At 44.5% G+C, this 22108-nt stretch overlaps 1 protein-coding gene across 4 annotated transcripts in view; it reads left to right on the top strand.

The window, feature by feature from the left end:
* TBC1D8 (TBC1 domain family member 8) overlaps positions 1-22108 on the top strand; it is a 72902-nt gene that overhangs the window by 5126 nt on the left and 45668 nt on the right. For 2 of the 4 annotated variants that reach the window (XM_066577704.1, XM_066577711.1), the window contains one exon: positions 17735-17845. In XM_066577704.1, coding sequence (XP_066433801.1) covers positions 17735-17845 — 111 coding nt within the window. Of the gene's footprint in view, positions 1-17734; positions 17879-22108 lie in introns of all 4 variants that reach the window. The other 2 variants (XM_066577696.1, XM_066577689.1) reach the window with 1 other exon arrangement.

Genomic DNA, 22108 nt, shown 5'->3' with positions numbered 1-22108 from the left:
CATAGTGTGTGACATGTGACAATAAACTGTCTTCCACAACCTCACCTTTGTAGCAGAGTTTGGCTGTTCCTCACCCTTTTGTAGCCCCCTAGACAGCTGTTTCTGTTTTAGTTAATGACTGTATTTCAACCTACATATGAAAAGAATAATGATTATCACTTGTTTGATATAATTGGTTAATCATACACCTGACTACAAGATCCCTGACTGTATACACTTATACCTAGAAGAACTAATGCTGCTTTAAAGGCGAAGGGTGGTCACACCAAATACTGATTTGATTTGGATTTCTCTTTTGTTCATTCACTTTGCATCTTGTTAACTGACAATAACTCCATGTAGGTGCCAGCATTGGTTGGATGTGAACCCAGTACCCGGCAATGCCACAGTGCTGCATATATCAATATGCATGAGCTTCATTGGACTCCTCTCTAGTCCAGCCCTGCAAAGTCTCAAAAGTAAGATTTACCAAACCACTAAACCAATCTGTGCTAGTGCCAGGCTGCTGATATCGGTGTGTCTGTCACTATACCCTGTAGCCTGGGCATCTTAGGGGATCTCGTAGCTTCCCTATAATACTGGCACTCTGTGATGGAATGTTATTAGTTGCATGCATCCATCGGTGTATTCCTTCCTCACATTTCGGCTGTGTATCATCACACAGAGGCTACTATTTTCTCTCCCCCTTTGTAGAGCTCTATATAAAGCCTTTGTCTCCGTCCCTTCCTTTTTTACCCCATAGATTGCTTTTTCTGTTATCTAGTGCTGGTTCTGACATGAATCACCTTGTTAATGGTTCAATAGACTTTAATTACGGTATAATGGAGGTAGTTTATGGCGGTCCATTAGCCTATTATTGCTTTACTGTGTGTAATCATCTGTGTTCTTTAATGTAACTAAAGCCTTCTTCTTCGTTATATTTCAGAGTAATGTCCCATTGCTGCCATGTTTGACCTTTATAATATTAGCCCTGTTCTGCAGCCATGGTTTCTCCATCATAAAAGTAAACCGCTGTGTAAGGGGCATAAGAAAGGTATAGCAAATATACACAAAGCACTTATTTTATCCTAGGTCATCCATAATCCTTTGAATAGGGATCATTTTTTGTGGAGTCATATTTTCAAGCCCTGCAGAGTTCTGTAAGAAGAAATCTTTAGTTACCAAAATTGTTTTTGCTGCGTTTTTTTTTTTCGTGGCACACAGGGCTATTTTTTCCCCTCACTGACTGTTTTTCCTGATTTTTAGTTTAATTAGGGGGAAAAAGCTTAGAAAAAAAAAAGTTTGGGTTGGCATCGACGGTGGGTTATTTTTTAAGTATCTTTTTATTTTATTCTGTTTTTTTTGTTTCTTGCTTTTTTAAAAATTGTATCTTATTTATTTTTGTAACTTTTTTTTAAAACTATCTATGTTCCACATGATGTCATATAATACCATTTGGGGTCATTCACTTTTTTCTTTTGAAGTTCATCCATAGGAGCCATAGTTACAGGGGTAAACCTCCCTCTGTAGTAACATCAGTCACTAACTGATCAGGGTCCGCCAGGACTCTGCAGCTCTACTGTAATAGAGGGCACCCGGGGGTCATGTGATTGTCAGGTCGCATAGTGAAAGTAACACTTCCACTTTCACTATTTAGTACATAGCACTCACTGAGCGCTATGTAGTCTGCAAAGGAGAAGTCAGAAGCAGTTAAAAACCACTTCTCCCCCTCCAGGTGAGCAGAAGCTTTTAACCTGTGCCATACTTCTGCTATAGTCGGTGATTAAAGCCCAGGACCAAGCACGATATATTTACCACGCTTGGTCCTTAAGCGTGGTTAATAATAAGAATAATAATTATTATTTAGTACCCTCACATTCTACAGCACTTTATAAATCAAAGACTACAAATACAGAAATAAATCTGATGTAACATACAGTAATTAATAATTCAAACAGTAGGAGTAAGGCTAGGTTCACACAGGGTGGATTTGCCGCGGAAATTCCGGAATTTTGCCATGGAAAATCCGCCTGTGGCCGCTAATCCCGAGGTTAGCCAGCCACGTGGGCGAGATTTCTCAGAAATCATGTCCACACAGGACGGCAACTACGCCTCGGCAAAGCCGGCAGAAGCCGGCAGAAGCCGGCGCTGCAACGTGGATTCACCGGCTGCAGCATGTTCATTTGTATTTTTTCTTCTTCTGCTGCGGCCGTGCTCTCCTCTATGGGAGCACCGGCCTCCGCGGAAAAGCGAGCGGCCAGGCCGCTTCAAAACCCGTGGCTAAGTGCTGCAGGTTTTGAAGCAGCACATTTCCCGGCTGAAATCTCGCTTTTTTTTTTTTTTTTGCTGCGGCCAAACCGCGAGATTTCCGCCGGGGATCCGGCATGTAAGAACCCAGCCTATGGGTCCTGCTCACAAGAGCTTACAGTCTATGAGGAAACCAGGATAAACCAAGAAATAAAAGTGCTTGTTCTTCACACTGACCAAGCCATCTTTTATTAAGTAAGGTACTATGAATATATGTGATGGTGATCTTCACTCTTAGGCCTCATGTCCACGGGGAAAATCAGATCCGCTGCAGATTCTCCATGTAGAATCTGCAGCGAGTCCCTCCTGCCCCGCGGACATGAGCGCTGAAAATAGAAATTTAAAAGCATTTACCTATCCGGCGCGGGCGACGAAGGTCAGCTGTTCCTCACGGCCGGATCTTCATTTTCGGCCGGCGGATGAATTCCTGACGCCGGCGGCACGTCGCCGGCACGTCGTCGACGTGCCGCGCGCATGCGCCGGGCACATCCGCCGAGCCGAAGCAAGGGAGATGCGGCCGTGAGGAAGAGCAGAGCTTCGCGGCCCGCTGCTGGTGAGTAAATGCTTTTAATTCCTATTTTAGGTCTCCCGCGGATCCGGACGGCTTCCATAGGCTTCAATAGAAGCCCGCGGGAGCCGTCCCCGCGGGAGACCCGCATGAAAATGGAGCATGGTCCAGATTTTTTCATGCTCCATTTTTTTTTAAATGCCTTTTATTGACGATCCGCGGGTATTTATCTACCCGCGGGTGGTCAATGCATCCCTATGGGGTGCGGATCCGCGCGCGGGAGATCCGCTGCGGATTTTAAATCACATTTTGCCCGTGGACATGAGCCCTAACCCTCCCAACCACAGTGTTTACATGATTTATTGAAGGGGGTGTAAGGGGTGCATGTACCTGCTGTCCCTTTTGATTGGGTCATTGTGCAATGTGAGAAATATTCCAGTTGATAGTATGGGACAACTAGCTATAGCTAAAATATTGATCAAACTCGGAAGGTTATAGTCGGGCACTGATTACAACCCAAAGTTGACATATAGCCCTAGCCTTATTGTGACAAAATAAAATCTGTTTGTTAATTTGCTGTAAATCTTAATCTTCTGAGGTTTTTTTTTTTTTCTTTTTAAACCCAAACTATTTTATAAAAGTGAGGTACTATAGATAAAATGTGTCGGATTTACTGTTGGATGAAGGGATCAGGTTCTGCAGAATAATGTAGAAAAGGGATAAAGTAAAGAAGTTTTAGGGAATGTAATAGGCTTCCTAAAGAGATGTGTTTAAAATTCAGTTTGAGACAGTGTATGTTGGGAGTGAACGTGATTATCTATAGTAATGTACTGCAAAGAACTGGTGCAACTCGTGAAAAGTCTTCAAGGCGGAATTTTCAGATTGTGGACAGTGTTGAAAAAAAACTAAGTGGCTACCACTAAAATTGAAAGCTTTATTAAATTTGCCTTAAAAATGTCAATAAGCCTCAAAGGACGAACTAACAATACAAAAAAGGATTGCCATCTGCCTAATACTTGATATGATGCAGAGATAGACAGGCAATCCAGAGTAGATAAAGACATGACTCTATTGTCGCCCTATAATAGCAACCATGCCTATCAAACAACACCCCCGCCATGAAAAGGGTGATCCTGCACACACACTTCCTGGTGGTCACACGTGTGCATTGTCACTCCGTGAACTTGGGCTGCTCTGTTCTTGTGATCCCTGGGGGTCTTAACCTTTGGACCTCAGTGATCATATATTTCAACATCTAGCCTGTGGATAGGTGATAAATGTTTCTGGTGGGATTACCCCTTTAACAGATGACTATTGTTTTACCTGATAGTCATTTCTTTGCGTATAAATGTTTATATGATTTTGTTTTTTAAGTGTTTAGCCCACTGAATATCGCAAATATTCAAAGAAATGTAGTGCAATGAGCCAAGGAACACTTCAGGCTGGAGTGTCTGGTTCCTGTTATGTTTCTCTCATAGGAGGATCAGGATATGGAAAATGGTCACTGCGGAGATGTTTTTGCATTATTCTTTTAATTATGTACTTCGTTTATGCTGGCTGAACTTCAGTCTTATTTTATGAATCTTTGTCATTGCACTTTGATCAACACGTTTGCTGCATTAATTGTGATTCCCACATTTAACTTTGGCATTTCTTTGTTTTTATACCTATAAATGGGCAACATTCTGCAGGTCCAGTAGTGTTCCAATCCTCTGTACGTCCGTATTAGTTATTTTAAATGCAATTACAATATTATGTAGATTAATACATTTATACCTCATCTAGACAGTAAGTGCTTTTAGGGGATTTTTCAGATTTCTGTAAATAAAACTCAAGGTTTTTTGTTTTTTTTTGTTATGAAAACTAGGGGATTCTGAGTTAAAGGAACCCTGTCGCCACCTTTTTGGTACAATAGACCAATCACCGTGATGGAATTATGTCATACACATGTTTTCAAAACTTATTTAGTTTCTTTTTATAAAGGCATACCTGAAGAATAAGCATTTATAAATATCCTGTGCCCCTTGTTAGGGCTCATGCGCACGGCCATGACGGCTCCGCAAGCGGAATACCGCAGTCCATCACGGCGCCCCCCCAAAGACCCCATACTCGCCTCCGGATCCGCTGTGCAGCTCCCGCCTAATGCGCCGGCGCACATGCGCAGTACAGCGCAAGATGTGCCAGCAATGTCATATGACGCGGTTGGTGGGGCGCGAATTCACTACAATGGAAGCCGAACGCGCATATTCCCGCAGCAAATGGGACATGCCGCGGGTTATTTCACGCTGCGGAATATTGAGCTATTAGGTTCAATAGCACCTAATGGCTGCGGTGAAACGCCGCAGATTTTGTCTGCTCCTGTGAAGTCTACAGCGGTTTGAATCTGGTGTTTACGTCAGGAGTTCATAGACCGGCGCATGCATAAGTGCTCTTTATAAAAGTATGTGTATGTCATAATTCCATCACTGTGATTGATTTAATATACTAAAATGGGAGGACAGGTTTCCTTTAAAGGTAACCAGTCACCTACCGACAGCACCATAAACTAACTCAAGGTGGGTAGGTGAAAACTGATAGATCGATGGGAGTCTGATAGCTGGGACTCCCATAATCCCCCCAAAAACGGGGGACTGGTGTCCCCCCTAATTTTCAGCACAGGATCGCTTCTCTGTATTTCTGTAATGTAGGTTACACATGCACAGTCACTGCTCCATTCATTTCAATGGTGCTGATGAAAATAGCCAAGCATAGCACCCGGCTGTATATCCATTTTCGGGATTCGACCTGGTGACTCCAGCTTACCTGTCCGGCATTAACTCCTCTGCAGCAGATGTGCCAGCCGACATTCACGTTCTAACTACTATATTTAGTCTGCAGTGCTGTGACATGCTACATATAGTTGTAGAGCAATATTCAATATGTTGTTTCCAAATTAGTGAGGTTTCATCACTGACATCCCAGCTGATTTTCCTTTACTGCCACACCGGTGGGTCGGACCCCACATGTGGGATTCCCGCAGCGGAGTTCATCCCTGTGCCCATCTGGCGGCCCCCGCGTACCTCTCTGCCGTCTTCTCTGCTGATGTGCCGGCTGGCGCACATGCACAGTACAGAGTAAGCCGCGCCGTTGCTATGGCGATGATGCGGCTCCTGCGGCCATTCTGCAATGATGATTGCAGAATGGCCGTGGGATGGATGGCTTTCATTGACTTTAATTGAAGCTGACCGTGCGTAGCCCGCACAAAATCACAGCATGCTGTGATTTCACCCCCACGAGCAAAAAATAGCAATCGATTTCTGCTCGTCGGAAGGAAATCGCGTTTTGTCATAGCATGCAATGGGCTAGATTTGCTGCAGAGTCCGGAGGTGGAATCCCGCTCCGGATTTCGCAATGCAAATCTGCCCGTGTGCAGGAGGCCTGAGTCAGTAATAAGAACATGTTGATTGCAGTTGAGGAAGGTGATATCCTTTGTGCTAGAGGGACATTTGTCAGCCTTTGATTACTGTCTGTTACAGAACTTTCATAACAAATAGATATTAAAGGGCAGTGAAGAAAGAACTGTTCACACAATGGAGACTTTTAGGATTATTGCCTTCTTTAATCTTGATCTTCTTACCATTTCATTATGACTGCAGTATTCTTCATATTGTGTTCAGCATATTAAACCTTAGTCTGCCGTCCAATAATGCTGTTATCTGAATCCAGGCATGAACGACTGCTACCTGAGTTGTTTCTTGTTTTCAAATCAGATGGTGTGGACAAGATATTCTTAAAATAAATGTATGAATATAAAAAGTTTGTGGGTAAATTAGGAATGAGCTTTTATTTGGGCACTAAGGGCTCATGCACACAGGCGGATTTTTGCTGTGCAATCCTCGGCGGGTGTCCGCCCACAGATTCCGCAGCAATGTCTGTCCATAACATACAATGGAAAGTGATTTTTCATGCACATGAGCGGAGACGAGTTGCGATTTCCGCTCGTGAATGAAAAATCGCAGCATGCTCTATTTTAGAGCGTTTTTCGAGCTTACGGCTTCGATTGATGTCAATGTAAGCCGTCCGATCCGAAGCCGCGTCATCGCCTAGCAACGCCGTGTGAAATCTGTACTGCGCCGGCAGCCTTTCTGCAGTACAGAAGAAAGGACAGGTAAGCAGGGTTGCTGGCGGTGGGCACAGACGGATTCCATTTGGGTTCCCTCATGCAAAATCCATACGTGTCCGTGTGCAGGCGGTCGAAGGCTTTGTTCAAACAGGACTAAGACAGTATAGCACTTGGCTTCCCAGCTGGCGGCAGGGGAGCAGGTGTAAGGGTTCACTGACGTGGCCGCCGTGACATATCACAGAGGCGGTCGTCTTTGGATGTTTTGTCGGTGCAGCGGCCGTCCAGGGTCACAGTGGCGGCCGCCCTTATCCCACAAGAGAGACGGCCCCCGTATAGTGAGGTGTCACCGGGGTAGCTTCCATGAGGCAGAAGAGAGAGCCGGCAGCCGCCAAACACAGCTGTCAGTCGGGCCCCTGCACCTAGGCGGCCGCCCTGACCCAGCAGAGAGGCGACTGCAGTATTCTTATGTGCCACCGGGGGACTGGCCGTCACCCAGAACAGAGACGGCCAGCAGAAGACACTGCAGTCCGTCGGCCCCCTGCAGGAAGCACGGCGGTCCGTACAGAGGAGCAGGGAGCCTTCAGCCGCCGCCCGGGGGGTAAGCATGCCTGAATTGACAGCACACACAAGCAGCAGCACACTGTGCATTGATTTGTGCGTGTCATGCATGCAGAAATCATTCCACACTGTGCTGCTAGGACCTTACTATGTTGACCCTATCGGGAGCTAGGGGTGTGACAGGGACTTAACTCCTTCCGGTGGCGTCAAGATACACGAATACCTCTTCCCTCTCCACTGCAGAGCCCTAAATGGCTGTCCACCGATTGCAGGGGGAATCTGATTGCCATGTTACCTGCATGTTGTACTGAAGAACCTTCTCTGTGAAAATAGTACTTTTGTAATCTGTCATGTGAGTTATTTTTGCCATTGTTATGCTTTACAATAGTGATGGTGCCCCCAGGAAGGTGTGAACCGCACATGTTATTGTTGGGCTCTAACATTTGTCACTGGCTGCTGCTTTTGTCTTAATTCTTCAGGATTTACTGCAGTAATTTAATATTGTCTGACTTTCTGTAGTCTATGACGCCTTCCGCTTGGATAATCTCAATATATACACATAGTTGGCCGACAGTCCTAATGTCTGCTGCCTTATTTTCACCAGCATTGAATGAGGAAGTCATATGTTGTGTGGAGTTTCCTGTGGTGTTTCTACTACTCAAATAGTATCTAAACCCACACACCACATACTTACATCAGAGAGCATGTATTGGTGTATGTAGCCCATTATAACATGCCCTTTATCAGAATGGTAATAGTGCAATGGATCCAAGAAACTTCCTATATCCTAATAGTCAGTGAAACCTTACAGTATTACATATTGTGGTCATAGAGGAGAGGTATATATCCCCAACAGGGAGAGCACTAGTACCAGTGTTTCTGGTGGCACAAGGCACCACTTACTAATATAATATAGTGAAAGGGATCGGAGTTGGTCACAGGTCCTAAACCAAACGACAGCCGCATGCTTACGGGTGACCGTCATGTGATCAGTCACCGGGGCTCTGCATGATTTACAGGAAATATACAAGAAGAGAAGCTGGCTTCACGTGAAAAAATGCTTTTGCCTTTATTAAATCGTGCCAAATGCATCAGACTAGAAAGCGGGGAACAGGGGGGAGCCCTCTCTCTCCCTCTCCCCCACTCACCCACAGCGCCCCCTGAATCTTTTCGCCCGAGTACGCAAGTACTCGAAAATCGCGGTGCTCGGGCGAAAAAGGGGCGTGGCCGAGTAGGTTCGCTCATCTCTAGTAATAGGTATAATTAGTTTGCAATAAACATGCATCTATGTAAAATTAATATAACATAAAATAAACAACAAATGAGATAAATATCTATACTTAAATCAACATGTCATAACATACGAAAAAATATTTTAAAAAGGGGGGTTATCATACAATCCATCCATATTATTTCATATATTGCATTAAGCAATATTCTATATGCACATATATTAGCAAATGTAACAACAACAAAAAAACGGAAAGATATACAAGCACCTATATTTTATTTGTTATCATATGCTAGATTTTTGATATTGTATACCCTAATATCAATAAGTATATATAATAAGCCAGATTTCACATTTAACTTTTGGTACATGTGATCAGTCACCGGGGCTCTAAACTCCACCCCTGATCACATGGTGATCATCCTGCAAAAAAAAATAAAAATGTTAAGGGTCTTTGAATGCAGCTATTAACAAAATATATATATAATTTTGTTAATAGCTGCATTCAAAGACCCTTAACATTTTTTTTTTTTTTGCAGGATGAGTTGTACTTTTTAATAGTATAATTTGTTGATCTATGCAACATTTTGATCACTTTCTATTCCGGTTTTTGTAATGCGCAATCCAAAATTTATTGTGTGTGTGTTTTTGTACTAGACAGTTTAAATAATGTACTAACTTTTTTTTTTTTTCTCTGGGTCATTACGAACACAACAATACCAGATGTGTTTTTTGTTTTTTTTTCTTTTATGTTCTTGACCCGGTCAGTCTATATTTTTTTTTATAAATACTTTAACTTTTTATTTTTGAATATTAGGATCTTTTAGCAATCTTCGTATGCACCAATATACATCAGTATAGTAGTGCATTAGAAAAGCCTCATAGGCCACCGCAGCTGGCAGACACAGAGGCTATATCCAAGTGTCCAGGTGCCAAAGCGACTCATCCGGACCCTGCAATTTAAAGGGGTTGTCCCGCGCCGAAACGGGTTTTTTTTTTTTCAACCCCCCCCCCCCCCCCCCCCCGTTCGGTGCGAGACTTAAAAAAAAAAACCCGCTCAGCGCTTACCTGAATCCCCGCGCTCCGGTGACTTCTTACTTACCGGTTGAAGATGGCCGCCGGGATCTTCTCCCTCGGTGGACCGCAGGGCTTCTGTGCGGTCCATTGCCGATTCCAGCCTCCTGATTGGCTGGAATCGGCACGTGACGGGGCGGAGCTACACGGAGCCGGCATCCTGCACGAGCGGCCCCATTGAGATAAGAAGAAGACCCGGACTGCTCAAGCGCGGCTAATTTGGCCATTAGACGCTGAAAATTAGTCGGCTCCATTGAAACGAGGACGCTAGCAACGGAGCAGGTAAGTGAAAAACTTCTTATAACTTCTGTATGGCTCATAATTAATGCACAATGTACATTACAAAGTGCATTAATATGGCCATACAGAAGTGTATAGACCCACTTGCTGCCGCGGGACAACCCCCTTAATCCCTGGGTCACCGATGGGAGGGAACCCCCTCCCTCCATCAGCCTTTTACATGCTGCAGTTGCACTGACTGCAGTGTGTAAAGGGTTAAACCTTAGAGATCCTCGGGTTTTTTTCGTCCGCCTCTGCTCACCTTAGTACAGGAAACCTGCAACTGGTTTCTAATGCAGTACCGTGAAAAGACGGCGCTGCAGAATAAAGCCCATTATCGTCTGTCACCAAAAGATGTTGGTGGTTGTTAAGGGGTTAAAGCAAACTGAAAGCATTCAGTTTTTTTGAAAACCCATTGAAAGCAAAGTGGAAAAAATGATCAGTTTATTTCAGTTTTACTTCTGTTTCTCTGCTCCAAAAACAGAACAGAGAGATGGAAAATTTAAAACTGAGATAAAAGCAAGTGTAAAAAAGCACTAGCAAGTATGCAACTTAAATATTTAGTTTAAAGGGGCACTAACGTGTCAGGCAACGATGCTCATTTATCCATTAGCTTGTATTGCACTCATTATTTCTGAAATATGCTTTATAAAATGTTGCTTTACCACTGTAAATCATGTTTGAAGTAGCTGCCACTAAGGCTCAATGTCCACGGGTTTATCGGATTCCGCATGTTAGAGCCTCTAGCGGAATCCAACCCTGCCCGCGGCCGAGGACACTGCTTACCTATGCGGGTCTTCTATTTTCTTCACTGCAGATGTGTGCGGAAGTGCCGGCCGTCGCGTCGCCGCACATGTGCAGTGGAATTTTTTATTTTTTAAACTCGCGCTTTCCCGCAGAATCTGCAGCCCATCTGCAATTCAATTGCGGACAGGCCGCAGATCAGACGGCTTCCATTGACGAGTGGAAACCGTCCGTGTGGGAACCGCACTGAAATGGAGCATGCTGTGATTTGGTTTTTGCACCAAAAGGTCCGCGAAACAAATCTGCATGCTTTTATTCAGCTGTGGACGCCCATGTTTCTCTATGGGCAACTTGAATTGTGGATCCGCAATTCAAGTCTGCCCGTGGACATTAGGCCTAAAGGTCTCCCAGCTTCACTGCAACCCACATGACACATGGACGTTTCTTTAGCTATGGGGGTGAGGAGCAATCGTGTGTGTGTGTTTTATTGGCTTTACTTACCATTTGGCCAGACTGTCTAAATTGTCCTGGAAGAGCAGAGGAGGGGTGGACATTTAGATACTGGCATCTGCTGATTGGACCACAGACTATGCAATGCAGCATGGGAAGTAAGGGCAAGAAAGTGCAGGACAGTGAGCTACAGGCAGAATGCTAGGCTTGTTGTGCACCCCCTGCGCGCATCATTTACGGTCAATGTTTTATACGGACATGTTGGAAAACTATAATGAATGATAAAGACTATAAGCGATACATGTTTATAGACGAGAGGATGTTATGAACTCGGCATAGACAATAATAGTCTGCCAAATTGCCAGCAGCCTAAGGCTGCCTGTCCACGGGCGATGATCCGCTTGCGAAAAATCGCCCATAGATCACACTCTGTAAAGCTTTCCATAGGATTACTATGGAAAGCGCAGCACTGACGTCCACGTCTCATTGTACATCATACCAGCCTCCAGAGCTGTCAGCGTGTCCTTAAAACACAGTGGGGAAAAAAATACATTGCAGTGTTTTGGTAAAAAAGAGACTCATGCAATTAACGGCATTCATTCTGTGACCGCATCTTGATCAGTTTGTGTGTTCTTACCCATATTTGTTGAAATTAAGGGCTCATGCCCACGGCCGTAGCGGGCTCAGCAAGCGGAATACCACAGCGGAGTCTGTCACGGCGCCCCCCCCAAAGACCCCATACTTACTTCCCGAATCTGCTGTGCGAGTCCCGCATGAGTCGCCGGCGCACATGCGCAGTACTTCGCATGATGCGCCGGCAGTGTCATATGACACGGTGGGAGCGGCGTGTATCCACGCTATACTCCGGCTGTGCTACAGCTGAAGTATAGCGTGACATCCGACTTCCATTGACTACAATGGAAGCTGGCCGTGCGTATTCCCCGCGGCAAATAGGGCATGCTGTGGGTTATTTCACACTGTGGAATTCCGCAGCGTCAACATTGAGCTATTAGGTTCAATAGAGCCTAATAGCTGCGGTGTAACACCGCGAATTTCCGCCGCGTTTAACGCAGCGGAAATTCGGCCGTGGGCATTAGCCCTAAGGGAATTTTTTTTTCTGATGTAACGTGTTTCCACGAAAATAAGGCACCCCCTGAAATTTGCAGAAGTCCCAAATATAAGGCGCCTCCCGATAGTGAGGCATAGTAAAGTGTGCAGGGAAGTCAAGAGGCCTGTCCCCTGCTACCATCCCCGTTGTCTCCTACCTCCAGATGTATAGGTAGATCTGCAGACAGTCTGCTGTTATCCTGTCCCTGCTGTGCTGTACGAGTGTGCTGTTGTGAGCTCCCCTTGCTGGCTGGAAAAGTCCATACTGTACGTTCTGTTCCTGCTGTACATGTCTGCTGTGATGAGCTCCCCCTGGTGGGCGGAAGCTGCAATACCATCCCTGCTTACAAGTGGTACAGGAACTTCTGTCTGCAGACAGGTACGTTACTTTACAGCCCTTATTTTTTTATGGCTCTGTGTGTGAGTCAGGCACCCTGTGTGATTCTTAAGGCTGGGTTCTCACAGAGCGTATTTCCAGTGGAAATCTCGCAGTTTGGCCACAGCGATAAACAGCGAGATTTCCGCCGGGAAAGTGCTGCTTCAAAACCCACGGCACTCAGCCGCTTGTTTTGAAGCGACCTGGCTGCACGCTTTTCAGTTTCTGTGGCCAGTGAATCCGCACCACAACACCGGCTTCTCCCAGCTTTGCCGTGACAGATTTGCTGTCCCATGTGGACGAGATTTCTGAGAAATTTCGTCCACAAAGCTGGCCAATTGAGGGATTAGCGGCCACAGACGGATTTGCCGCGGCGAAATAAGACACCCCCTGAAAATAAGACGTAGCGCATATTTGGGAGCAAAAATTAATATAAGACGCGTCTTATTTTCGGGGTAACAGGGTAGCTCTGTTGTCCATCTGTTGGCTGTACATATATAGTTATATCCCAAAGCTGATCAATAGCGATCTGCCGCTTAGGACCCCTTCCGATAAGCTGCCCTGCTGTATTGGTGGAGGGAGCAGGAAGCAGATGGCTCTGTATGTTGCACAGTGGCCAATCCGGGTATTTCAGGTACAGCTCCCATTTGCTCCCATTCACTGAGGACAGCTGGCTTCTTTATTTTTAAGAGTTGGAAAACCCTTTTAATAGACGATCATAAGATTTTTCGGTGGTCAGGAGGAACAAGCTGTGTGACTAAGCCAGTGCTCGGGGCTATATGATCTTACAGAAGCATGCCTCACCGGTCAGGCATGCGGACCCCAGACTGATATTACACTGCAAGTATATAGGAAGCTCTTTGCAAACAGCTGAGAATAGCTGCGCGTTGTGGTGTGCTTTACAGATGGCTTGGAAGCTTCTTATGCAGACATCAAAATGCAATTTACCAAATGACTTGTGCTGTTGTAGATAAATATGCTGTAAAATCCCCAAGAACCTAGAAACCTGCCTGTAAAACGTCTGTTTATGCAGCTCTATCCGGGGTTATATTGCAATGCCATTAGTGGAATATGTCTAAAATGGTATATTTATATGTAAATCTAGATTCCTTGGGGCAGGTGCTGCACTACTACTGCACCAGAAAACCTTACAGAACTGCTCGTATATATGTATTCTCAGAGGAATAAATAGAAGTGCTAGAGAGCGTACTGCGGTTTTGGAAAGTTACAGCGTGCATAGCCACGTGATGTGAGTGGGACTTTGAACTTTCTTCTTGGTATTAGTGGTTCCACTGCCTTCTGATAAGATGGTTTGTGCACACTGTTGCACAGTAATGCTGGGTTCACACAGGGTGGATTTACCACGGAAATTCCGTCCAGAATTTCACTGCGGCAAATCCGCCTGCAGCCGCTAATCCCGAGATTAGCCAGCCATGTGGACAAGATTTATCAAAAATCTTGTCCACACGGGTTGACCTATTCGTTGCAGCAAAGCCGTCAGAAGCCAGCGGCTTTTTTTCCGTTGTTGACTCGCTGCTCTCTATGGCAGCGCCGGATACAACGGAGAAGCATGCGGCCAAGCTGCTCCAAAACCCGTGCCAAATAACCGCGGGTTTTGAAGCTGCGGTTTTCTGCTGTGGCAAAACCGCAATATTTCTGGTGGGATTCTGCCCTGTGAGAACCTAGCCTAAGGCCAGGCTCAAATGGGCGTATGTTTCCTGCGAATTATGTGGCCCCGTACGCCATTCTGATATGCGTTAACTCGCAGGTTATCAATTACATTGCCTTAGGCAGTTCCGATCACATTAGTGTGTCAGAATTTTGTAATATGTGAGCGCAGAAAAGAATGTAGTATGTTCCATTTTGCGTGAATGTTTTCGAGCGAGAGATCCCATTGTTCTCTATGAGCACGTATATACACACGCTCATATGCAATTACATTGCATATGGATGGCGCCTATATGCGCCGTCTCTTTGCTCCACAACTGCATAAAAACGCTGCGTGACCCCGCAGTATTTTACGCTTACGGCCGTGTGAGCCTCGGCCTAATCCACGTCTTTCCCAAGATCATATTTCAGCTGTTGATAAATGGCCCGTTTTGTTAATTACTATTGGAGGGTGTCAGAGGCTGAGCCTTCTGTGTACGCTCCTGTCACGTACAATAAGGCCACGCTCTCATATGCATTCAGAAAACACTGATCCAAATCACAGCATTTTTACTGCGATTTTTAGCTGTGTTTTTGAATGCCTGTCAGCGTTTTTTAATGCTTTTCATCATTGTAATGGGTGATGAGGTGCTCAAAAATAGGACAGCGCACTCAAAAATTGCGTCAGGTCTGCGTTTTTCTAGCGTTGTCTTTTCTATTTTCAGGTGTTTCAGTGTTTTTAAACGCAAAACATCGCCCATTGAAATTAAATGAAATGGGAGCGTTTTTAGTGCTGTTACAAACACATGTCAACACGGCTAAAAACGCAGGAAACGCCTAAAGCCACTCTTGCAGGTGGCGTTCACAAAACGGCGCCATTTTATTTTTCAACACAGGTTACTGCGGCTGGCCGTGGTTTTTAATTCACCCCCCCATCATTGTTATGGTTGATAAAGTGCTGTAACAGACAGCGCTCGAATTTGTGACATTAGAACCGCCGTGCTCCAGCGCATGTCTGCAAGGCCCCATTGAGAACAATGGGAGCAGTTTACCGTGCTGTTGAAAATGTTGCGGTAAAAAGTGCATGTGAGTGCCCAGATCATGCCACCTATGCTAATGCAGGGAATGATTTCTGTGACCAAGTGCGCAGCAAAATATGCTGTGACATCAACATACTACACATACAGATCTTGTCATGTATCTTTGTGAACATGGGCAATTTACTCATTGTGCTAATATGTATATTATATGTAGAGTGTGTGCAACAAATTCTGCATGTCATTAATTATACCACAGATTTCCCTTCGTAGGCATTTAGGAAAGGTTTGTGAATTGTCCTATGTTCTAGTCATCGCCCCTATGTATCAAAAACATTGATAACTAGGATGTGGAATGTAGCATGTAGCTTAAAGGGGTTGTCCCGCGCCGAAACGTTTTTTTTTTTTTTTTTTCTCAATAGCCCCCCCGTTCGGCGCAAGACAAACCCGATGCAGGGGTTTAAAAAAAAAACAAACGGATAGTACTTACCCGAATCCCCGCGCTCCGGTGACTTCTTACTTACCTTGTGAAAATGGCCGCCGGGATCTTCTCCCTCGGTGGACCGCAGGTCTTCTGTGCGGTCCATTGCCGATTCCAGTCTCCTGATTGGCTGGAATCGGCACGTGACGGGGTGGAGCTACGAGGAGCAGCTCTCTGGCACGAGCGGCCCCATTCAGAAGGGAGAAGACCGGACTGCGCAAGCGCGTCTAATCGGGCGATTAGACGCTGAAATTAGACGGCACCATGGAGACGAGGACGCTAGCAACGGAACAGGTAAGTGAATAACTTCTGTATGGCTCATAATTAATGCACAATGTACATTACAAAGTGCATTAATATGGCCATACAGAAGTGTATACCCCCACTTTGTTTCGCGGGACAACCCCTTTAATGATTTTATCATAATGGTGAGGAAAAGCCTGATGTTACCATTTTAAATTCAGGAGCGTAGCTAAAGGCTCATGGGCCCGGGAGCAAAAGTTTATCTTGGGGCCCCCAATGTCTCTTAACCCCTTAATGCAGAGGCGTAACTTGAAGCTTCTGGGTCCCAATGCAAAATCTGTAACAGGGCCCCCAACTATAATGCTTTATTCATAGTACTGGGCTCCCTATATGGAGAAGGGAGGCCTTATGGCCCCCTAAGGGTCCTGGGCCCGACTGCAACCGCATCCCCTATAGGTACACCAGTGATTTTAATACAGTGAATGTATCCGTTAAATAACATGAGTGATATATGAAGTAGTCGGAGGTTTGGTTTACTGACCCCGCAGCCCTGAAGGAGCATGTTTATAAGCTCTTTCTTTCTGCCCCAGGCTGTTTCCGGCTGCAGGCAATAGCGGAACTCAGCTCTTTCTTGGATTTTATGGGTTTGCCCAAGAGAGCATGATGATCTGGATTCGGCCGGCCGTGCCGTACACTTGGAATTTTGGCTACAGTCGGTTATAATTTGAAAAACTGATATATTTCGTGTCTTTGGCAGGCTGTCTGCTGTCGTTGACCTTTGCAAGTGATTGACCTAGTTAATTTTGCAGTCGATTGTCCTCTGAAATGGCCGTAAACTGTCATTTTGGTTGGGTTTTCTCTAAGTATTGTGCCATATAAATATTTACCTCTGTACGTATTCTCTGTGAACGCTCCCTCAAAACTCCTAATCACTTTAAAATGCTGCGTGTGAACCAGGCGTTAGGGTTACTTTGAAAATGCAGTCATCTTCTGCGTGGGCTACTGAATTCCAGTAATGAGTAGTACTATTTCCAGCATCTCCTAACAGCTGAGCGTCTGATTTTGTACCCTCGCCTGTGTCTGCATGAGATAAACATTATAGCCTTCGTGTGTTAGTATGAGTCTGTATATAAGATCACTTTATTTATGCCCGTGGTCTCCGCTCAGCTGATGTGTTCTGATCATATAAGGCTGGGTTCACAGTAGCGCTATTACTTTTCGCTGTTTGCCTCCATCCTAGAAGCCGACTGATGAAAAAACTAGGAGTGCCAGATCCTGTACATGCTGGACCCAAACGGCGCTAGGCGAACGCCATTCACTATAGTGGGGGCCATCCTGCTTTCAGCATGCTCGCCAGCATTTTACTGGACAAAGTAGCGCAACTTCTGGCACTCCTTTGTTCGGCATTTTGTGCCGGAAGCTCCGAATGGAGCATCTTGCAGATGTGGACACAGCCTAACATGTGAAGCATTTTCAGTTCTCACTCATTCGCACAGTGTAGTTATAATGTTTAACCTGTTCCAGTTAATGTGTCAAGTTAAAGATACAAGGTCAATGATGCATTAGTTTTTTTTACAATAGATTAATAGTCTTTACTCCTTACTTTAATAGGTCGTCTCGTGGGTGCCCTGGATGCGGTACTGGATTCCAATGCCCGAGTTGCTCCATTTCGGATACTACTTCAAGTCCCTGGATCGCAAGTTTACTCAAGCATTGCTTGTGGTGAGTCAGAGGTATACTGGGCCCTAGCAATTGGTGAGTTTCTTCATTGCCTACATCCGAAGCATGGTCTGTGCCTGCATGACCGTGGATGTTAAGGTAACCAGAAATAACCGTGTTGTGTGCAGTGTTTCACAGCTAATGACCCCAATGACTAACACAAACCTCTAAAAACTAGAGGTTTGTTCCTATAGTTATACCTATGAAATATGTTGACATGGAAAGCAGACATCAAAAATGTAATGTAGTTTGTCACCTTTGTTATACAAATCATTTTGATGCTTCTTGGATTGTGATGAGGAGACATCTAGTGATGGGGGACTCGCTAAAGGAGTTCAACAGGGGCCTGGATGCCTTTCTTGAGTGTAATGTTACATGGTATAGTCACTGATTACTTCAGAATGGCTGTTGATCCTGGGATTAGTCTAATTGCCAGATTTGGTGTTGGGAAGAAAATATTTTCCCTAAAATGAGGAAAATTGGCTTTTACTCCATTGGGTGTTTTTTTTTTTGTTTTTTTAGAGCAGTTACATGCAAGAGTGAGTTCATTGCATGGAATGCCAAAGCGCAGAGCCATTTAACTCTGATTCCAGAGGATGGGTTTCCACTGCTCCACGTATCATGCTCCATCATTTGGCAGTCTGATAAGTTCTTCCTCCTTGAATGTACTGTGGCAATTGTGAATTTAGGTGGAAACAAAAAATGTTTTATGGTTGTTCTTCTTGGTTTTAGTTGGATACCTTATTTCCAACAGGGAAAAGGAGCATTGTACACTTTTGGAGTAGTAGGTTGGTGAAGACTTTCTTGATTTGGCGTGACAATGTCCTTATGACTGAAGAAAGGTCCTATTGCAAGCCAGTTCTAAATCTCACATAAAGAGGACCCTCATCATGTAAAGCAGTGAAGCTGGTTGTATAGCTCTGCAGTCGTAGCCATGTTGACTCTCAGCGCTGTAAATCTGTCAAGTGGGTAGGACTCACCAGTCACTGTCAATCAAGTCCAGGCATCGTCCATTGATTGCTTGGGGGGACCACCCACTTCACAGCACTGGGAGCTGGATCTAAGAAGTCTGTAAGATCAAACAGAGGTGAGTATGGAAAAATGTGTTAAGAGTCCAGCGCAGCCGCGACTGCAGAGCTATGTAGCCAATCCTACTGATTCTACAATATTACAGGTCCTTTTCAAACTCTTTTGGCTGAATGGGTGCAGATTTTAACTGCCCTGCTCTATAATGTAGTTGAGAGGTCTTCCCAGAAGGTGGTTGTAGTGGCAGCAGAGGTCTTGGCGGTAGTGGTAGTAGCAGCAGCATATATGGCATACACATTTTTGTTTTTGTATATGAAGTCGTTTAATCCGTTAGTGATTGCCTATATGACGTTTTACAGCAGCCACTTATGGACTTTCTTCTGATGCATACGCCTTTTTACAGCACTACATTGGAAGCCCGGCATGGGTGGGCTGTGCTGAGTGTAGCAGGGGCTCAGCTGACACGTCAACTGGGCTTCTGCACTAATCGCAGGGATTGGAGCTAGCTGTCATTCCAGCCTTTTAACCCTTTAGATGCTGTGGTCAATGGAACTTCGGCATCTAAAACATAGACAGAGGGAGGGGCTCCCTTTGTTACCAATTGGGCTTTGAAAATACAATCGTATGGTAACCCGGAGGTCTAACAATGGCCTTCCAATTAAGCAGTCTACAGGTGGCCTATTAGCCCTACTATTGGCAGAGTCTAATAGGCTTGTAGACTACATGGCAATACTGAACTATTGCCATATATTCTACTAACAAAAAAAAAACATTCACATTCCAGGAGAAAAGGTATAAAAGAGTAAAATACAAATGTCCACCCCATTTTTACCTGGTATTGTGTTTTAAAAAAAAAAAAAAAACTCTACAAAATTGGCATCGATATGTTTATAACAAACCTAATAAAAAACAAAAAGTTAGGACATTACTTAACCCATATGGTGAACAATGGATAAAGTCCTGTCTCGAAAAAACGGAATAAAAAGTGAATAGCCATGAGCCAAAAAATACCATTTAAAAACTACAGCTTGCCCTAAATAAAATTAAAAAAAGCCGCCACATAACTAAGTCGACAGAAAAATACCAATGTTGTAGGTTTTTGAATGCAGCAATCCAGAAAATATATTTTTAAAAAGGCGATTCTAGTCTGCAGAAGTAGAAAAAAAAAACAAGCAAACAAAAAAACCCCCAAAACCCATAAATTTGGTATTGTAATCATACTGACCCACACAAAATTAAATTGACATCGCTTTTACTGCATGATGACCTTTTTTTTTTTTTTTAAAAAAAACCCCTTTAAAACAATGCCAGAATTAAGTTTTTTTTTTTTGTTTTTTTTTTTTGTTAATCTTGCCTCCAAAAAATAAAATAAAAAATGATCAAACTATCATATGTTCCTGACACTGGTATCAACGAAATTTGCTGCGCATCCCGGAAAAACAACAAGCCCCCATACAACTCCATTGATGGAAAAGTAAACATTTTATATTATAGCTCTTAGAATGCAACAGTTTTTAGTGTGCAAAAATAGTAAAGCCTTAGTGGTAGTATTGCTGTAAGGCTGGATTCACACGAATGTATATCGGCTCAGTTTTCACGCCGAGCCGATTATACATCGTCTCTCTCTGCAGGGGGGGAGGCTGGAAGAGCCAGAAGCAGGAACTGAGCTCCCGCCCCCTCTCTGCCTCCTCTCTGCCCCTCTGCACTATTTGCAGTGGGGAGAGGTGGGACGGGGGTGGGGCTAATTTGCGCCACTTAGCCCTGCCCGTCCCGCCTCCTTTCATTGCAAATAGTGCACAGGGGCGGAGAGGGGGGAATAGGAGGCAGAGAGGGGGCGGGAGCTCAGTTCCTGCTCCTGACTCTTCCATCCTCCCTGCCCCTTCCTGCAGATGAGGACGACGTATATCCGCTCGGCGTGAAAACTGAGACGATATACGTTCGTATGAATCCAGCCTAATTGTGCTGATCCAGAGAATTAAGTAAATTTAGTCATTGGGGTTAAAATGGGCCTGTCCTTAAGGGGTTACACTTATTTACAAGGTTTTATCAGAATTTTCCTGTGTTGCTATATTAATTGTGATATTACTGTTAACTCCAAGCAGTTTCCTTATTCCGGATGATAACCTAGTTTATCTGCTGTAGTCTACATAGTGTGTAAACAAGAGAAAATTTGATCTTGTAATGGCATGTCTGAAAGATGTTCCTGTCCCCCAGGAATCTGTGTGAAGCAGGCAGTCTCTTCTGCAACCCTCCTATTGATTCATAATAGGAGCCTTGCTACATATGAATGCCTTGGAGACCGAGCACGTGGCCCTGCTGCCAGTTATAGGCTTGTTCAGCATACTTATCTGTGCTTCTGTATCTCTGTAAGAAAGAGGAACTTGCTATTGTATGAGAGGGCTGCAACATATCATTTGCATTTAGAACTTCTGCCAAGTCGGCCTCCATCGCCTGGTGTCTTTCAAACATGACATCAGCCATTGGTATTGGGCAGTGGAAATCTTCTGCTTGAGACTAAGACTAGTGTCATGCTCTGTGTAACTGTAGACAGAGCGGTCAAACAAGGGATGTAAAAGAAAAATTGGCAGTGCGGATTCAGCCCTGAATTCTTCTAAGAGGACCAGAATGCTAGTTTGCAGGGAATCGGGAGTCCCTACTACTCCCTTCTCTGACTAGCAGACTCTCTCTAGTAGATGTTAAAAACAAAGGGTCTTTGCAATTGATCTTGATTCATTTTAAAATATCCTAGCGCTCTGTGCCTGCAGCTCATGATGCAGACCTAGATGTCTCTATGGTTACAGACTACAAATAGATCATGTGTAGTCTGATACCACAGTCATAATCCCTTCTGTAGAAGATGATAGGTGGCAGTATGACTGCAGGAGCAAATTATACAGTTTTTGTTTGTAGCCAATTACTATGGGGACACACAAGTCTGCATTCAAGCTGCAAGTACAAAAGGGTCTAGGGTTTTTAAAACTAAGAATATCTCCAGATTTGCTTCATTTTCTTTTTAATACTTTTGAATTGATATGTTAAAGATGCCTTTTTTTGTGTGCTTGTTTTTATTTTTAAAGTAACCCTCTGTTCCCAGAATACATTTTGTCCAGGGATCAGGGGTAGTTATATTATTTGGTGTTGTCTTTTCTCCTTGTTCGTCTGCCCATCTGCTTGTTCCTGGGGCCGCTCTTCATTATTCCAAGATGGCCATGGTGACTGTTAGACTACCCTATGCACACT

This window comes from Eleutherodactylus coqui, chromosome 1, assembly GCF_035609145.1.
Source record: "Eleutherodactylus coqui strain aEleCoq1 chromosome 1, aEleCoq1.hap1, whole genome shotgun sequence".
Lineage (NCBI taxonomy): Eukaryota > Metazoa > Chordata > Amphibia > Anura > Eleutherodactylidae > Eleutherodactylus > Eleutherodactylus coqui.
The sequence above is the reverse complement of the archived record's forward strand: the minus strand, read 5'-3'. Positions and strand labels throughout refer to the sequence as shown.